Consider the following 19,273-nt stretch of genomic DNA (forward strand, 5'->3'; position numbering starts at 1 on the left):
GATGGGCCTCCACAGACTCTCATCTTGTGACCTCCATCCAGTGAGCTCCGAGGCTTTTCACAGCGTCTTCTTACACCAGCATGACCTGGAGACACGGCTCCCACATTCCAGGCCCTCTATAATGGCCCCTTTCTTTTCAAAGCTGTGGCTTACTTTACTCACAGTCCTAATGAGCTTTTATCACAGGTTCCCTGTGTGTCTGTAGAGTGAAGGAACAAACCTGTGACCTCAGTGATTCGATTCAGTTATGATTCTTTAAGAAATGATTCAGTGCATCGCGAAATATCAAGGTGCTCCAGGACTCGATTCAACTGGAAGAGCTGAATGGATCACTCTACTGAAGCGGTTGAAGGTCTGTTGAAAACACATTTGGGACTTTTAACTGAATCTGGACTTTAGACTAAAGTCCTTTTGCTTTGAGTGACCCTATAACTTAATTGTGTTTTGTTTTATTAAAGCAAATTATTTTGTCACTACCAAAACTGTCATAACACTACTGAAACTTTACTAAGCTTTAGTTTAGCTCATTTACAGCAGAACTCAATAAATGACTAGCAAGTACAGGTTTGAATAGCTGTACACATTTAAAATCATAATATTTTACATTAAAACACAAAAATTTTTTCTTAATTGCAGGCAATATATCTTGGTAGTGACCATTCTTCTGATTCTCTGACTTTGGGACACGTTTACTTCTAAACAATGCAATCTAATTGCTCACCTGTTCATGTGACCATGAGGGAGGCACAGGGATGCAGTCTCACTTCCTGCTCTAAAATGCAGGGGCGTGGTTAAAATAAGGCTCCGCCTGCAAACTAAAATTCTTAATGTTTTGGTTGTGACATTAAAATGCAGGACAGATTTTTACTTATTTATAATATTATAATATTATAATATTTCAACTTTACTTTAAAAATGGAAAAGATACAAAACTAAGTATTTGCAAGTGTAAGTTTAGGGATTTTGGGACAGATACCTCCTAGAAATTACACTATAAATGATGATTTTGTATTTATTTAGCTTATTGGTATCTCCTCATAAACATAACATAATCCTCATAAACTCATAAATGTCTAAGATGTTTTTTGGAAAAAAAAAAAATTATATATATATATATATATATATATATAAATACATACACACACACACACACACACACACACACACACACACACACACACACACATATATATATATATATATATATATATATATATATGTATACATATACAGTACTGTGCGAAAGTCTTAGGCACCCAAGACACAGTTTCAAAATATATTTATTTGTATAGTTTGTGTTTCTTTGCTGAGAAAAATGATAATATTTGAATAAACAAAATGTATAGAATATTAATTAATAATGATTATACACACACACATACACACACACACACACACACACACACACATATATATATAGGAAGCCCAGCATTATATGTAGCTAAAAAGCAGCTCCTGGTTTAACCAATCAGTGCTTCTGTAAATGGTGCTCATGATGTAATTGTTGATATTAATGAGTCTCTGTGGCGGCTGTGAAGGTGTCAAGGAAAAATATGGACCCAAGAAATTCTTGTTACTTTTTATTGTTTTTATGTTTATTTGAATTATGCATATGACTTTATTCTAATGTATATTGTGATAAACTCACTGCTGAGGTAAACTGTTAAAAAATTTGCTTAGACGCCTAAAACTTTCACACAGTACTGCATATGTATATATAAAATGCGGGGTGGCAGTTTGAACTGCTTCGGTAGAAATGGTGCATAAACACCTTGGTGGAATCTGGTGCAATCTGTACCCACAATTTTCAGACCTGAACCGTCCCGTCCAGGCCCGCCTTGTAAATTTGAAGCCCAAACCTGCTCGCACACACTAGGAGAGATTATAGCCGATTACAGAGCCTTACTTTGTCACTAATTGCTTATGTTGTTCAACAGAGAACACTGTGCTGGGATCAGCTGATAATTTGCACATCTGTAATAAACAGTATTTACTACCAGTATGTTTCAGGAATTGCTGATTCTAAGTCCCAGGCTAGCAAGTCGGGGGTGCACCACTTTTCCCATAAACTGATTCAAGAGAAGCAGAGAGGAGAAGAAGAGAGGAGCCCAAAAACTTTGTTTGGTCGATTTATGACATTTGTGTGGTTTAAATTTCATTTTCCAACCTATCCTTTACAAAGGCTGTTGTTCTGACTGTGCCTTTAAGACTGATATACGTAAATGAACATAAAATCTCATTAAAATAGCACGCTGGACTAAAACACTCCTTGTACCTTAATGGACAGAGTTAAACGGCCGAAGAAGAGGTGGATATATGTAAATGAGTAAGTCTTCATGGCATTATGAAAACAATGAATTCAAAACCGGCTGTTTTGGAAGCTTAATATTCAGATGTTGACTGTATGAACTGGAGAGTGAACCATATGTTTTGAAACAATGTTTACATGTCACTTCAAATTCCTTTATTTAAAAAAAGTTAGGGAAGTTAATCTTCCCATAATATAGGCCCCTTTAACGGCTACATCTGGGAATGATGCAAAGCCTGAACGTTGCTAAGGACTTTCAGAAGGCAGAAAGGGCTTGTCATGTTCTACTCCTTTGAATTATGTTTTGAGGCTTTAACAACACTTACAAACAGATTCAAAAAACGCTTCTGGTCATTTAAAAGTGTTTTTCTACTTGGTCACTTGATTTTACAGAAAGGGTACTGTAGAAAGGCAGGGGTGCACTGAGTTTAGGCAAAATCAAGCAGCCAGACAGCATCAGTGCAACTCCGCACGGTCATTCTAAAGCCTGCTTTTCTTCACATTTAACTCAGGAGTCAAACCTGATCCGCTCCGATCTTAATTTAATACCTGCCGCTAATAATTATTAGAGGCTTTGGAATAATATAAAATTCTCAGTGATTAACTCAGTCCTGCTCGAACAGAGCCTCGGGGAGGGGGAGGAGCCAGGCATGATGTCAGAGCTGCGAGCATGCTTTGGGTGATTAAAGAGGTTGAGGCTCATTTAAAGACAGTTTGGCACACCTCGGGGGTCTCGAGTCGGGCTGCGTTTCAGGGATTGTGGACAGGGGGATTGCAGTCTTGTTGGGTGGGGGTTAAACTTTACAACGATGAAGACGACTCTCACTGTTCTGGCTCTGGTCCTATCTTCTGCTGCAATAGCCAGTGAGTATACCTTTATTGCTTTAAATGCTAAGCTGATATGTTTTTTGACACAGTGCAAAACCAGAAACTACAGTGGTGTGCAAAAGTATGTGCCCCCCCCCCCCCCCCCCCCCCCAGTTGTTTCATTTGATGATTTGTTGATTCTCTAATAAGTGAAAATAAGTGAACACATCCTCTACAGACAACATACTTCAGTACCTTTTAACCTTTTGTTAATTTACTGAATTTAACATATTGGGGAGAAAATAAAACTTAAAATGTGCTCTGTGCAAAAGTTATGGCACCTTTTCTATTTTATATTTCATTTTTTCCAATTTGATATAGTAAAATTGTGCACTAAAATATTCACTAAAAAGTCGTATCGCTTATTTTGTCATATAAAATCAACAAAGCATGTAGCTTCACCAGGAGTGTTCAAGCTTTTGTACACGACTGACCAGGCAATGGACTATTCAGTGGAAAAATAGCTCATATTTATTACAACCGCACTGGGAATGATATGAGCCAATAAAGCTGTGTAGATTTTCATAGCATAGCTACCATTAGATTCAGATGTTGTTTAACTCAAATGCTCAAAAAGGAACCTCGAATAATCCGCCGTTACGTCACTGAAAGTTGCTTTTTATGTCAGCGTCATAATGGAGTTGTACAGCTTCTATCTTGATTTTTGTCATTTTCCGTTTTTTTACAGAATTTGAAAAAACAGCTTAGATTTTGTTGAATGAATGGACCAATAGAAATGCTCCAAACTGTTTTTTTTCCCATTAACTTCCATTTAAAAAGGTTTTTTGTTTCCTTCTCTTTTCCTTCTACTGTAAAGTTACCACTTGAGATCTGTGATTTTGTCGTGTTTATGTCAAATTTCTATGCTAAAAATCTGTGCTTATGTTTTAAACACTTTTCGGTAGCAATTTTAACAGTTACTGAAGAGAATTTGTTCACATTTATCTAATGTCACAGTCTTGTTTCCGTCAATTTGATGCCACTTACATTCTTAGAGGGGCTAAAGCTTTCTGTGTGTTTTGCTAGAACCACTTTTGGTTCTCGAAAGAACGTTTTAGTGGATGTGTGATGAGAAATGTGCAAGTGTAGAGGACCTTAATATAGTTTAATGAACCTATGCGTTGTGTTGAGGTTCTAGGAAGTGGTGTAGAACATTCACAGTATGTGAAAGTTTGTAAACTTTTAATAGGTTCTTCACACTCACTGAGAAGTTAGGGAACCAAAGGTCATCCATCACTCAAAGAAATTTAAAGAACTCTCACTTTTTAGCAGTGTAGGCAAACCACCTAAACCTCTGGATCTAGAATAGGTTCTTACATAAGAATAAATGCAGCATTTAAAAATAAAGGTCATTAAATGGTTCTTAGCTTGGATGTATGGTTCTAGGAAAACCTGGTATAGAACTAAAAGGGTGCAGATTCAAAATGTTTCTCTGAAGTCCAGCTGTGGTAAATTACCCAACAAACTTTAGAATCATGAAGAAACATCCTTCACAAAATTCATTAGTGAATGTTTAGGTACACTCTTCAAAATGTTCTTCTTTAGTAAAGGCAGTACATCCATACAGAATCATGAACACTTAATGAACCACTGGCATGCTTAAAGGGTTCTAAGCACCAAAAAGGGTTCTTCTATTGTTACAAGATATATCAGAACCCTTTTTGCTGCTATATAGAACCCTTTTCAAAAAGGTTCTACACAGAACCATATACAACACATTCTCCATCAATCTGAACCTTTTCACCATGCAGAGAAACATTTAAGAATGCAAATTCTTTGAGTGTTCATGGTTCTATGTAGAGCCACTGTTTTAATTAAACAACTCTTAAAGAACCTTTTTTAGGAGTGTAGGACAACAGTAGTACAAGGTTTTGCTAGAGTCATATACTAAACCTTGCATATGCAGATGTTTCTGTATGTCCTGCAGATGTTCTGCTATGATATCTGAGCTCCTCAGGCTCTTTCCTCATTCCTAAAGTTGGGATTATGACTGTATGCACTCAGCTGAGAATCACATGAAAGGGATTGAGGGATTGAGAGGGGTGTGTGACTCCCACTGCCTGGAACACTGCATCCCCCCAGTACGGCTTCATCTCCTCCCAGTCTGACCACCAGCTCCTCTAGAACATCTAGCTCACTGAAGTGCTCAGATAAAAGTGATGCACTGAATTGACCTCAAATTCAATTGTGTACAGTACAGTACACTCTTAAAAAGATGGTTCTTCAAGGGTTCTTTAGTAAAGAAAATTGTTCTGTATAAAACCATGAACACTCAATGAACCATGTGCATGATTATAAGGTTCTTTGCAATGTGAAATTACTGTTTATTTGCTGAATGTAACATATTGGGGGAAGAAGTTGGACATTAGCGTTGGCGGAACAAAAAAACATACTGTCATTGTCCAGTGAAAAACGTCTGTCCATTTTTTTTTGCAATTTTTACTTCTCTGCATCTTTTGTGCTCAGCAGCTATGCTTTACATTGTGTGAAAATGTCATGATCATTGGACCAATAGAAATTCTCCAAAATGACTTAGAATAAGAACTATTTCCATTGACTTGCATTGAAAGTAAGGAACATTTTGGGCTTTTCCTGTGAAGTCACTATTTTGGAGATACTTGTTTTTCTTTGCACAGTGACACTATTTAATTCTGACTGTAGGGGATTTTGTCACTATCTGGTGACTGGTTGGCAGGTGAAACTGACTTGACAGTGTTTTATAATAAAAATATAAATATAAACTACATTGTAATCTCTGGTAAAGGAGAAAGGCTGTACTGCCACTGCTGTCATTCATGCCTCTTTCTGAGTGAATGTTAGAGTCTGTATGATCACACCCATCAAAGTGGCAACGTACTGTTTTTTTTTTGCCATGGGAACTGAGCGGCCAAACAAAAATGTTGGTTATATCTGTCATTTTGTTCACATCACTGATTTGGGAAAACTGAATTGTAAACACTTTTAGAATATAACAAGTGTCTGTTCTGTTAACAAGTCCAACAATCTGTTTTTTCTGCAACAATGTAACGTTTCCTGTGTTTTTAAATATACAGGGTTGGTTCTTCAAGGGTTCTTTAGAAATGACAATGGTTCTATATAGGACCATGAACACCCAAAGAACCCTTCACATGATACAGAACCTTTTTGAAAATTATTCTATAAAGCACCAAAAAGGGTTCTGTTGTTGTTACAATATCATGTTTATTATTATAGAACAACCTATATCAGCATATATGTAGCATATAGAACCCTTTTCAAAAAGGTTCTGTATAGAACCATCCATAGCACATTCTCCATCAGTCTGAAGAACTATTTCATGATGCAAAGAATGCTTAAAATTTTGCAAAGGGTTCATGTGGTGTTCATGGTTCTAGATAGAACCATTTACTTAAAGAAGAATAATTTTTAAGCAAAAAAATATGATATAAAATAAAGAAAGACAGCACAGAACTTTAAAAAATTGTGAATTTGGTGATTTTTCAAGTTTTATTGTTGAAGTCTTTTATTTAACATTCTTTACAAATTGCACATCCGTTACAGTCTTTATGTAGATCATTATCTGTGTTTTATAAATGACAGGACCCTGGAAAAAGTAAATTTGCTGGTCAGATGACTTTAGAAGCTTAATTAAGACATTCGTGCAGCCTCCCATTTCCACTGTGTGGCGAGGGCAGTACTACATCAGAAACATAAACAGTGGTGGATGGAGCCCATCAGAGTGCTGAGGGTGATAATGTGTCTCCTAGTAACGTCAGTGCAGCAGTTTTCTGACTTATTGCTGCTCTTTCAGGTTCCAGAACACGTTTTAATCGATATCGCTCATGGAATTCCCGCATGTACCCAGTGTGGAGAGATGGTGACCCCAGATACAGAGACTGCTGGACAGGTATGAGCTCACACACCACTCTACCTGCTGAACACATAGTAAACACACTTACTGCTAAGATACGTAGATGACACAGTTATAAATATATTAAAATGAAAATTAAGAATTAAGTTATAATAAAATGAATAACCAAAAACCATTTGAAAAGTGATGATCAAATCTGGCAAGAAAGCTGACAAAAAATGAAACATTATGGACAATAGTTTACTTAATATTTTGTTTTGTGCCTCCCAAAATATGGGAATATTGAAAGGCATCGTAAATGTGGTCAAGCAAAAAATGGCTACTTTTTATCACTTTAGTATTTTAATCAATGCTGCATAATCTATTATTGAAAAAAGAATGATTAATTATTAAGAGTTATTTATTAGTGCCAAATGGTTCTAAACCTTTGAACCATATTCCAAAAATTGAACCATGTTCCAAAATTCTACATTGCAAATATTGAACCATATTCCAAAATTTCATATTCCAAAAATTAAACCACATTCCAAAATTCCTTATTTTAAAAATTGAACCACATTTCAAAATTCCATATTCCAAAAATGGAACTATATTGCAAAATTTCATATTCCAAAATTTGGACCATATTCCAAATTTCATGTTTTAAAAATTTAACCATTTTCCAAAAATGTAACCATATTCCAAAATCCCATATTCCAAAAATGGAACTATATTGCAAAATTTCATATTCCAAAATTTGGACAATATTCCAAATTTCATATTCGAAAAATTTAACCACATCCTAAAAAATGTAACAATATTCCAAAATGTACAATATTTTTGTTGTTTCAGGTGGAGAAGTGACATTTGACATCAGGAACGATGGCCCCACCCTGATGGGATCCAAGGCTTCCTTCAACATTGATGTTCGTCCTCCCCAGAACCAGACCGTGCTGCCTGATGGGCAGGTGGTGTGGACAAGAAACTGCACGGTTAACGGTCAGTACTGAGAACACAAATATTAATCATACATCAATATAAATCATATAAATTATGCATTTAACAAAGTAATAATGAAACTGAAATCCTTTTGCTTTCAGTGACACTAAACCTTAATTATGTTTATTTTATTGAAACAAACTGAAACTGTCACTACCGAAGCAGTCACTGCTGAAACATTAGGTAAAGTTTTAAGAGTGTTAAGAGTTGTTAGTGACAGTTTTAGCTCTTTAGCAGAACTCAAAAATGCAAGGAGTACATGACTAACAAGCACAGCTTTGAACTTCAACCAAAAAACTGTACTTAATTACAGAAAACAAGTGTTTCGGTAATGACAGTTCCTAATGTTCCACACTGACTTTCAGACTTTGGGACACATTTACTTTAAAACAGTGGGATCTACCTGCTCACCATGGGGCCATGAGGGACAGGGATGCAGCCTCACTTTCTGTTCTAAAATGCAGGAGCGTGGCTAAAAAAGGCTCCGCCTACAGACTAAAAGGCTGTATTTCGGTAGTGACATGAAAACGTGGAACAGTATTTATTGGACTCATCTCATTTTAAACAAAATAAAGATCTTTTAAAAAAAGTTGGAAAAGTTGAAAATTTTAACAAGTGTAAATTAAGGGGTTGGGTGAACCTATAAATGGTGATTTGGTATATATTTAGCTTATCTCTGTCTCTATTAATGCATAATAATGCATTATATATATATATATATATATATATATATATATATATATATATATATATATATATATATATATGTATTCTTTCTCTTTTGTATTGCTTAATGTTGCTGAACTGTACAGTGATATATTTGGTTCCACATTTGCTTTCAGGGACGCAGTATGTTCAAGGTCAGCTGGTGTACCCAGAGCTTGACACTCCTCAGGAATGGACCGGTGTGTTTCCTGATGGAACGCCCTTCACTACAATGTCCACCAGAAAGCCACAGTACATCTACGTGTGGAAGACTTGGGGTAAGAGAAGCTTCACACGTTATGTTTCATGGTTTACATTACATGACAGTTATTAAAACATAATCACACAATTAAACAGTAATGAGTTATGTTTACATTAAATTTGTGTTTTGTTTCACAGTTCAAGACTACACTTCAGACATTTTTCTGTCTGCAGAACATACAACAGTAACTTATGATAACAGTCAAAGCAATACCTCAGTATAATACTTAGAGCTAAATATCTCCTTTCCTGAAACAATATTAGTACAGCTTGCATTTAACAGCTTCTGAACATCATTGGCCACTAATAAATGGAGATATGGAGCTGCTGCTGCATTTAAGAAATTTTACTTCTTCTTTTTCTGCTCTCGTAGGTCGTTACTGGCAGGTAGCTGGTGGCCCCTCCTCTTCACTGTCTATTGGCACAGATAACGTGCCCCTGGGTTCCTACAACATGGAGGTGGTGATCTACCACTGCCGCGGAAAAGACAAGTTCATTCCTCTTGGATATGCATCCACACAGTTTTCTATCACAGGTGCGTGTGCTAAAAAGATGGACAATGTATGATATTACACAATATATCCAAAAGTGTCTAGACAGCCCTAGTAATTAGGGAATTCAGCTATTTTATGCTCACAGCTTGTATAATCTTCTTATAGCAATGTTCTCACATGTTCTAAAGCCTTCCCAGAAGAGTAAAGACTGTTACTGGACTAAAGGGGGACTATTAATATCTTTCATTTCAGAAGAAATTGTAGTGTCTACAAACTTTTGGACATATTATGTAGTCTGATTATGAGGCATTTCAGTAATGTAACCTTTCAGAGGCTTTGAAAGCACCAGTAACTAATCAGTTCTTCTTTCTTTCTTCAGATCAAATCCCCTTTTCAGTCACTCTGTCCCAGATCGGTGATGTTAACCAGGCCGATCAGAGCTTCATCCAGAATCGACCTGTGTTGTTTAGCATCAGCCTCCACGACCCCAGCCAGTATCTCAGCGGCTCTGACATCACCTTCAACTGGGACTTCGGGGACAACAGTGGAACCTTGATCTCTAGGGAACCCTCTGCTAGCCACACTTACCTTTCTGCAGGCTCTTTCAGACCACAGGTGGTGCTGATGGCTGCCATACCGAATGGATGTGATCCGAACCCCACCCTTCCTCCAGCACCTCCGGGTGTGGTCACCACAGGTGAGTTTAAAGGGATTACATGTACACAGTTTCCTGTTCAGCCCAAATGCATCAACCAGGACAAGTTTGGTGTCTTTAGTTTTGCACTGGAGCTTTGAGGCTAATATAGCTGCTAAGTAATAATGGCAGATTGGTACTGCATTAAAATCTTTTCGGACATCATTCAAATTTCTGTAACACTTTATTTGGATAGTCCATTGTAGATATTTTGTAGATGCTCAGTCTATCTTTAATATTCAACAGAATACTTCTTAAATGCAACTGAACTACAAGTTCCGAACTACAATCATTCCTTAACCCTAAACCTAACCCTAACCTCAAGGCAAATCGCTACTGTCAGAACAAAACCTTGTGTCTTAATTTTATCATATTTCAGTTTTTAACATAATTTCAAAAAGTCTATTGTCATTTACATTGTGTGTAAATTTCATGATGAATGGCACAAAGGAAATGGCCCAAAATTACTTGGAAAAATGTGTGGTTCCATTGACAAATTACGTTTTTTCCTTCACCTGTAAAGTTGCCATTTTGGATATTTTTTGGAGGTTTTGTTTCGACAGCAGTGACATGCTGGTTTTGGTGGTGATCAGCTTATTAACTTCCATCACTGCTGACTAACATACCAGCATCCAAAACACATATGCTGGTCTATGCTGGCCTATCAGGGATAGCTAGCATTGATACCACAGAATCCATTTGCTAGAGATAAAATACACTCGGCTCATAAACAGCGTCTCTACATCTACTCCCATTGCTTTTTTTTCACAGGAGGTCCAGTCATTGATCCATCCGTTGGCCCAGCAGAAGCAATGGCGGTGGCCTCGGTAAATCCACCAGTTCTTGCCCCCACTGAGCAGTCTGATATTGCTCTGGCAGTTCCTGCCTCTGAGGTTCCACCTGCTGAAGATCCAGCTGCTGTGGCTGCTGATGATGCTGCCGCTGGTGAAACAGCCACAGTTGCAACCGCAGGTGCAGAACAGGCAGCAGATGGCCTTGCGGTAATCGATGCTGCTGCCTCACTTGCTCCTCCTGGGGAAGCAGAGGAGGGCACAGTTCTTCCAGAAGCACCAGTTGTGGACACAGCAGAAGGTGCAGTGGACACTACGACTGTAGAGGTCCCAGCAGCTGCTGAAGATACTGAGGTAGAGACAGTAGCACCTGCTGCCAATGTGGTTGTTACCAATGTAGATGCTGCAGTTGTTGAGGTGGTGCCAACACTGGTGCCAGTTGAGAGTGAAGTTGTGGAAACAGTAAACGAAGCTACACCAAATGAAGCTGCACTGGATGAAGCAGAAATTGCTGCAAGTGAAGCTGCAGGTGAGCATTAATGCTAATTTATTACAGAAATTGGTCAAGACAAGGTTGGTGTCTGCAGTTGGTGTTTTTCATTTTGCACTGGAGCTACAAGGCTAATGTAATGCCACAGTCATGGAAGCTTCAACCAAACTAGCACTGCACAACCTGAATCATTGAATCATGTCTTTAAATGATGGGGCAATATGGCAAAAATATAATGTCATCTCAGTTGATGACATTTTCATGATACACGGTACATATCACAATATTTAATATAAGTTTTTCAGAGGTTTGATAAGTTGGAGCTGACAAGTTACAGTTAGAGTGATCTTTAATCAGTGTTTGCCTGTTAAACAGGACTACATGCTCTCTTGTGCCTATTTGCTTGAATTAGACACCTGGCATCTTTTTTTTTTGGTGCAGTCCCATAGATCGGTGTTGGGAAGGAGGTGTGAGCACACATGAGTGTATGTATTAACAGAAAATTAAAATATTTTTGCAGGGCAAATAGGATTGAGCCACAGGCCTAACTTGGCCTGCAGGCTTTGTGGGCTTTACAACATACTGTTACCTATCTGGACGAAACCAGTCCTGCGTGTCCGTTGATGCAAAAAAAATGAGACAAGTAGATCAGACTGAAGTGAACAAACAAAGTTTTATTATCCAGAATTCTGGAGAGGTTACAGAGAACAGGCATCATGTATCTCCCAAGTAAGCTCTGACCTCCCAATGTGTTCTGACTCCTTTTATACCCTGAAGCTGAATATGTGTGTGCGTATAAGCTAAACCTAAATGTGTACATGTTCCTGTTTAGTGGGAGCAATGGACATATAGTTCACCATATATGGATGCGAAAACCTCATGTTCTAACGAAAACCTCATGTTCTAACGGTTAAGCGCAGACATACTTCAGTTTTTGGCCTTGGCTTTTGGTTTCCTGTTGTTGCGTACATCTCTGCATGTTTGTCACATACTGTCTATTCTTCGCCTGCCCTGCCATGCGAATGTCATAACGCTTTAACGCTAAGCGCGAGTTAATGCCTTCTGATATTAATGCATAAAAGTATGCTACTAAAAATATTAATGCTTAAAAGTATGCTACTAGAAATGTAAAAATCCACACCTATGAACAAGGGCAGAGGTTAGGAAAAAGTTCAAGCTTGAAGATGACGACTACTGTTTTTAGCTATCCTTGCTGAAAAAAAACAGCATAGTCTAATCTAGTTTATGCTGGTCTAGGGCTGGTCTAGAACAATTAGTCAGTAACAGAAGTCACATAAGCAAGGTGACTTGACAGCACTCAACAATTTGACATGGTTTGAACTAGACATGGAGTTAGCACCATGCTAACTGGTTTAGCATAAGCTTTCTTTATTTATTAGGTATTTTAGCCTCATAGTTGTAGTGCTAAAACTGTAACACAAAACATGTCTCTGTTTATTCACTACACCTGATGTGTTAATTACATTTTTACTATTTATTTTTTGGTTCTTTATTGACTTTTGTCTTGTTTATCTAGTTGCAGCTGCACCCACTCTACCTCCAGCCACACAGAATGAGATAGTAGCTGTAATGGAGGCAGGCACAGAAGCACCACAGGTCTCTCTGGTCATCGCAAAACGGCAGGCTCCAGAAATGCCAGCAGAAGGAAACTGCATGATTTACCGCTACGGCTCTTTCTCCACCACTTTGGATGTTGTTCGTGAGTGCCATCTCTGTCAAAGTATATATATGATTGTTGTTGGAACAAAACCTCATATCTTCTTAATAGTAGCTTTTCAGGAGGTTGAGCAAGCACACCATGACACACTAATAAGAGTCCTTGGGCAAGACTCCTAATGCTATGTTTGCCTATCGCTGGAACATCATTATAAGTGGCTCTAGATAAAGCTGCCAGGATGCTTCAAACAGAAATGATGTTTTTGAAGCAAGTCAACTTCATTAAGGGTTTTTGCAGTGTGCACTGCTTGCTGAAAACTCCCAACCACCATGTAACTTGTTCGGACTGTGATTGGTCCACTATGTAGAACCATGAGCTCTCATAGAAACCTTTGTATAATGAAAGGGTTCTTTGCATTGTGAAAGGGACATGCTGAGGATGGTTTAATATAGAACCTTTTTGATGAAATGTTTTTTTTCTTTTGTGTCATGCTTGACATCGGAACAATAGAAGAACCCTTTTCGGTGCTATATGGAACCCTTTTCAAAAAGGTTCTATGTAGAAGCATCTACAGCACATTCTACATCAATCTGAAGTACGCTTTCAGAATGTAACAAATCCTTTAATCGTGTAAAGATTCACAGTTCTATATAGAACCATTTTCTTTACTAAAGAACCCCTGAAGAACCTTCTTTCTTAAGATTGTAGCAGTGAAATGACAGGGTATTCAGTGGGAGTTATTTTGTTTATTTTTTGCCATTTAAATAATAGTGCTGGTCTGCCAAATGCATAATTGTAATCATAAAAACTTTCTTCAAGCTACAGTATGTAGGTTTTGGGGATTTGGAGACCTCTCTGGTTGAAATATGTAATTGCACAAAATCCAACCTTCAACTATGACGTTCAAATTATTATTTTAGGCTTTATCAGGTGACTTTAGCAGCACACACACACACCACATTTTAGGATGTTTTTGTCCTGCTATGTGTTTCAGGTTGAACCAAATTAAAAAATAAGCAGCATGTTAAATATTCCACCAACTGCAGGTCAAATTTGAATTGGAATACTTGGGTTTTAGCCACAGTAAAGCTCTATAACAACCAGCAAGGCAGTATTAAGGCTGAATAAAATCCAATTTTTGTAGAAACCTCTTTTAGGTGACAAAATGAAGAAACCTGATAAAATACCAGTCAGTCAATGCTCTGTGCCCTTCAGCTCCTATTGCACCCACATTTTCCTTTGGGATCACTAAAGTACATCTACTTCGATCTAAATGACAATGATTAAGAAAACCACAATCTTACATACTATATATGTAAATACTTACATATTATATAGCAATATTATTTTATAATATTAATATTTATATATTAATATATTAATATTTCCCGTGGTTTCTTCCTCAGAGGGAATTGAGAGTGTGGAGATTGTGGAGGTAAACAATGTTGCAGTTCTGGCCACAGAAGTAGAGCAGAATGCTGTGGACCTCACCATCACCTGCCAAGGAAGGTCAGTAATATACACACCTGCCCTGTAAACAAATTCATCCGGTTTTCTTTGGAGTTCACTTTTATAATAATAAATTCTAATAAATAAAGGAATAAATTCTGCTTTCTCTCTTCAGTCTGCCAAACGAGGTGTGCACTGTGGTGTCTGACGCAGACTGCGCCAGCCCTGTACAGACTGTGTGCAACTCCGTCACTCCAACCACTGAGTGTCAGATGATCTTACGCCAGTTCTTCAACGACACAGGAACTTTCTGCATTAATGTGTCCCTCACCAATGATGTCAGTTTTGCTGTGACCAGCGCAAGGGTCAGCGTGACCGTAGGTAAGGGCCACGCGAATGTGAAAATATCTGAGGCTGTCAATAGGTTTGCTGGAATGGATAAAATAACTTGCAGTATTTCTAGCTGGTATGCTCCATAGACTTGGACTTGTTTAATTATCACCAACAATGTATATTACATACTACTTAACTTGAACCCTTACTATTCCTTATTCTTATAACTAGAATAGCTAGAATAAACTGTGATATATAAGGGGTTAATTAATTTAATGAACTAATTAACTGACTGATTGATTTATTTGCTGGTTGGTTGGTTGGTTGGTTGATTGATTGATTGATTGATTGATTACTTGATTGAGTGTTTTTTTTTGCCAAATGGATGGACATGCATGTATTCTATTCTGTTCTATTCTATGTAGATACACCTTCCACTGCAGGAGGCACTGCTACTGCAATACTTGGCGTACTTCTGCTTGTCTGTGCTGTAGGCGGTATTGCTTTGACATACAGGTTGGTTCATCAGCTATAGTATTTGTAATCTGTAAGTGTGTGTGGGCTGTATAAATGTAATGGATTATTATTATCATGTATTAATGTGAAATGTAAAATGAATTACCTTCATCATCAATAGTTTAAACACATGCTGTGCAGATTCTGTGCCAGTTGCGGCTGCTTTTAAAGAATACTAGCATTTTTCATCCTAATCTCTATATGTTGGATTGGTAGCAATAATAAATATGTTTTCCTGTACTTGGAAATGAACTACAAACTTGTTGATGTGGCACTCATTATAGAAGCCGACGGGCAGGTGCTGAATTCCGTCAGTAAATGTGTGTGTGAAGGTCAAAGGGGTTTACAAAAATAAGCTGTGAATCTGTATAAGTGCCACTTTGAGATATGTGACTAGTTTTCCAGGGTAAAGAATCTGCGATTACTCATCAGTGTAGAAGTGTGGGTGGAGTTAGACCCAATCTTATGTCTTATTTTTACCCTTACCCCTTGTTTTCAAGTGTCATCTTGTTTCAAGTTTATTTGTCATTTGCATGTCAGGACATTTATGCATTGAAATGCTTGTGGTGAGGCTCAGATAATCACTCTCCAGAAAGTAAATAAGTAAAAGTTAAATATAAAAAACAAATTGAAATATATTAAATATGCAGAAATATACACAATATATAGAGAAAATATAGAGATCTTGCCACTTGGAACTGAGTTACAACTGAGTTACAGTAGTTGTTGAAATCTTCCCTATGAAATGGCACCCTCAAATAAAGAAGAGCATCACTTCATTAGCAGGCTACTTTTCTGTAGACAACCCTGCCAGTCTGCAGTGATAGCAGAGGAGGGTAAAGTTCAGCAACCTCACTGCTGGGCTATAGTTATGTTTAGGGAATCACATGCCTTCAAAAGGGGAGGATGAATTGGTGATATGAAGCTGAAATCAGATTTTTGTTCAAGCTTTCACATTCCACCTTAAGTGGTGCAGCAGTTTTGATGCTTGAGGTGCCAGAATCTGCTACATTATTAATGGTGGAATGGGAAAATTAGCTAGCTTCCAAGACATCTGCACATTACTAGAAAACTACTAGAAAATGACCATAATACATTAAAACAGCATTAAACCTAGATAATATATTGGTTATTATTATTATTATTATTATTATTATTATATTCACATTTGTCAGTGTCTTTGGTTGCTTGCACATAACATTCTGTTTGGAGGGCCCTGTAGCCCTAACACTTTGCCCTACCCCTCTATCTCAATGAGAAATCAGGACACCCCACACCTAGAGGTGCACATGCAGGATGAAGGGTTAAGCGGTAGTGGCATGGGGTGAAATGGAGTTGGGCCTTACTCTCCAGTCTGATCGTGCATGGATAAAACATCATAACAACTTTGATAGACCTTCTCTCAGTTTGTCTCCCTTTTTGCCCAATTTTTGAAGCTCAACACGCTTGGAGGAGAACGCTTATTCTTGTGTGAGCTAACAAATGTGTCAGCTAGTGTTCACTGATGAAGGGAGAGGGAGAGCCATCCTACCTATCCAGAAGGAGTGGCATGCTAATGGCATAACTGGGGTGTCAAACTCACTATCTCCTGACAATAGGACCAGCACTAAGGGGCAGATTTTCTAAACTGACCATTGAAGAACAGGGTGAAAGGTGGCTAACGAAGTATGCAGAAAAAACAGAGAGACTACAGTCTGTAATTGTAGAACTACAGAGTGCTCCTGTATGGTTAGTGGAGCTGATAAAATGGACAAAGAATGTAGAAACAAAGACATGTACTTAATGAAGTGTCCAGTTTGGTGTAATTCTACCCTATAAATTGTTGTGCCACTCGGAGGCCCTCAGGGTTTTTTTGTTTTTAATCTGCATTATGTTATAACATATAAAATATTCATTAATTTCATGCAGCATCTGCCCACTGACTGCTATCAGACAGACACTACACTGTCACAGAATCTTCTCCATATTTCTAACCCTTGATGTGTACTTTCACCAGGAGGTTTAAGCAGTATCACCCCCTGAACGAGGACTCAGGCAGCAGTTTGGGGAGCTCTGGATGGACATCTATTCCATTGCTGCTGTGGAATCTACTGAGTAGGCAGTCGACTGGCGAAAGCCGCCCGCTGCTTCAGGGCAGAGTGGTGTGAACATCACTAATGCACACTTTCACAAAACACAGTTAATAAAGCCACTGCACTCGAAGAACAAACGACACCAAGGACCGTAATTCTAATATACACACATATTTATACACCAACCAGCCACTTCATTAAGTCCACCTCCTTGTATCTATGCCCTCTGAGCTCTGTATGGTAGAGCAAAGTTAATTTATTACTTTTTTTGGCAATATTTTATCCCAATTTTCATAACCAGCGTATCAGTTTAAACACATTACCAATCAATATTTATCGTTTATTTTGCCTTTTTTAATTAGATAAAATTGCCAAATTCTAGATTTTGATACTTAGTTTTTAATGATTAGTTTTAATACTTAGCTTGCTTATAATACTGAGACAACTGTATACATATTATAAAGAGCAACATTTTTCTTGGTAATGAGAATGTGGTCATAATAAAAAATAACCTCATATTTCATAAAAACTATGAACCAAAACACATAAAGAATTGTACAGAACACACAACTTTAAATCATTGATGCTGTCTCAAAATAAATGACTGAATGCAACTGCATTTCAGCCAGTGTTACTTATTACACTTCCTTAAAACTGACATTATACAGCTTTTCTTTGTTTTAGGTAAATATCTTACAAACTGACACAGACTGTGTATAATTAACACACTCTTTGCTATCTGATCATGATGTAGAAGTTAATATTTGTTCAAAGATTATGTGTATTATGCTTGATGTGTCTGGACAATATCACACTGGAAGCTGTGGAATAAATACTTTATTGGACTGTCTTCTGTTTCTGATTAAAGTCACCCTCATGTTCTTTTACCGTTCATTAACAGCAAGCATGCCAACACACACTTGTCTTTATGGTTGCAGTCACTGAAACCCAAATCTGCCTGATAAATTCTCTCCTTTCACTTAATTAGACTATCGTATTTGGCTATATGTTGTCTTAGGGACCTTAAGAGGCCCGAGGGCAAAGCCATATAGACACTGTGAGATATACACAGTATGGGTGGAGGCACATATAATTATACTAATTATAATCTTTATGCTTACCTTTCTCTCCAGAGTGTGGATTATGGTGGTTAAATATGTATTTTAAGTATTGCTTGAGTGGATTAATGTCCTTAAAGGGCTCAATTTTCGCAATAAAAAAGTTTGACGTAGTATGTAAACACTGTCCATACAGTCTAAATATGGAATCTAAACTCCAAAAACAGCCCAAAGCATTTACAGTCAGTGCTCACTCATGCTAAAGTTATTAGGAGTGTCCAATGAGGCACAGTACAGGGCAACCAATCAGAACAGAGTTCATTTACATTAACCGGTCTTAAAGGCACAGTAACAAAACAGCCTGTTCAATTGTAAGAGATAAAGCGAGGCTGGAAAATGTTGGAAATGTAGGAAATGAGCCCCTTAAGACGGAGTCTTATAAAGTAATAAAGGGCCCATATAATGAAAAAAACACATTTTATTCACTTTTTTATTAAGAGTTTTCATTTTCAGAGAGACCAGTTCATTATGGTTTGTGATGTCACAACCATTGAACATATTAGCGTTCAGCCTAAAGAAGTTTAGCAGTAGTGTTGTCGCATGCAGTTGCCACAAGGCAGCAATTATTATTATATTTAATGATAAATTATTTTATCATTTTATCAATTTATATAAAACCCAAAGCAACTGGTTTCATTATGGAAAATGGAGAAATTATAATTTTTCATA

The 19,273-nt window shown here is 37.5% G+C and overlaps 1 protein-coding gene across 1 annotated transcript; it reads left to right on the plus strand.

The window, feature by feature from the left end:
• Positions 1-3,032: 3,032 nt before the first annotated feature.
• On the plus strand, positions 3,033-18,336 carry pmela (premelanosome protein a). The gene is made up of 12 exons (XM_017704762.1): positions 3,033-3,172; positions 6,966-7,061; positions 7,857-8,003; positions 8,846-8,986; positions 9,343-9,504; positions 9,843-10,160; positions 10,929-11,477; positions 12,976-13,158; positions 14,523-14,625; positions 14,741-14,946; positions 15,324-15,414; positions 17,411-18,336. The coding sequence occupies exons 1-12, from the start codon at positions 3,118-3,120 to the stop codon at positions 17,559-17,561; spliced, it is 2,202 nt and encodes a 733-aa protein (XP_017560251.1). The 5' UTR covers positions 3,033-3,117; the 3' UTR covers positions 17,562-18,336.
• The last annotated feature ends 937 nt before the right edge of the window (positions 18,337-19,273 follow it).

The sequence above is a fragment of the Pygocentrus nattereri genome, chromosome 21, assembly GCF_015220715.1.
Source record: "Pygocentrus nattereri isolate fPygNat1 chromosome 21, fPygNat1.pri, whole genome shotgun sequence".
Taxonomy (NCBI): domain Eukaryota; kingdom Metazoa; phylum Chordata; class Actinopteri; order Characiformes; family Serrasalmidae; genus Pygocentrus; species Pygocentrus nattereri.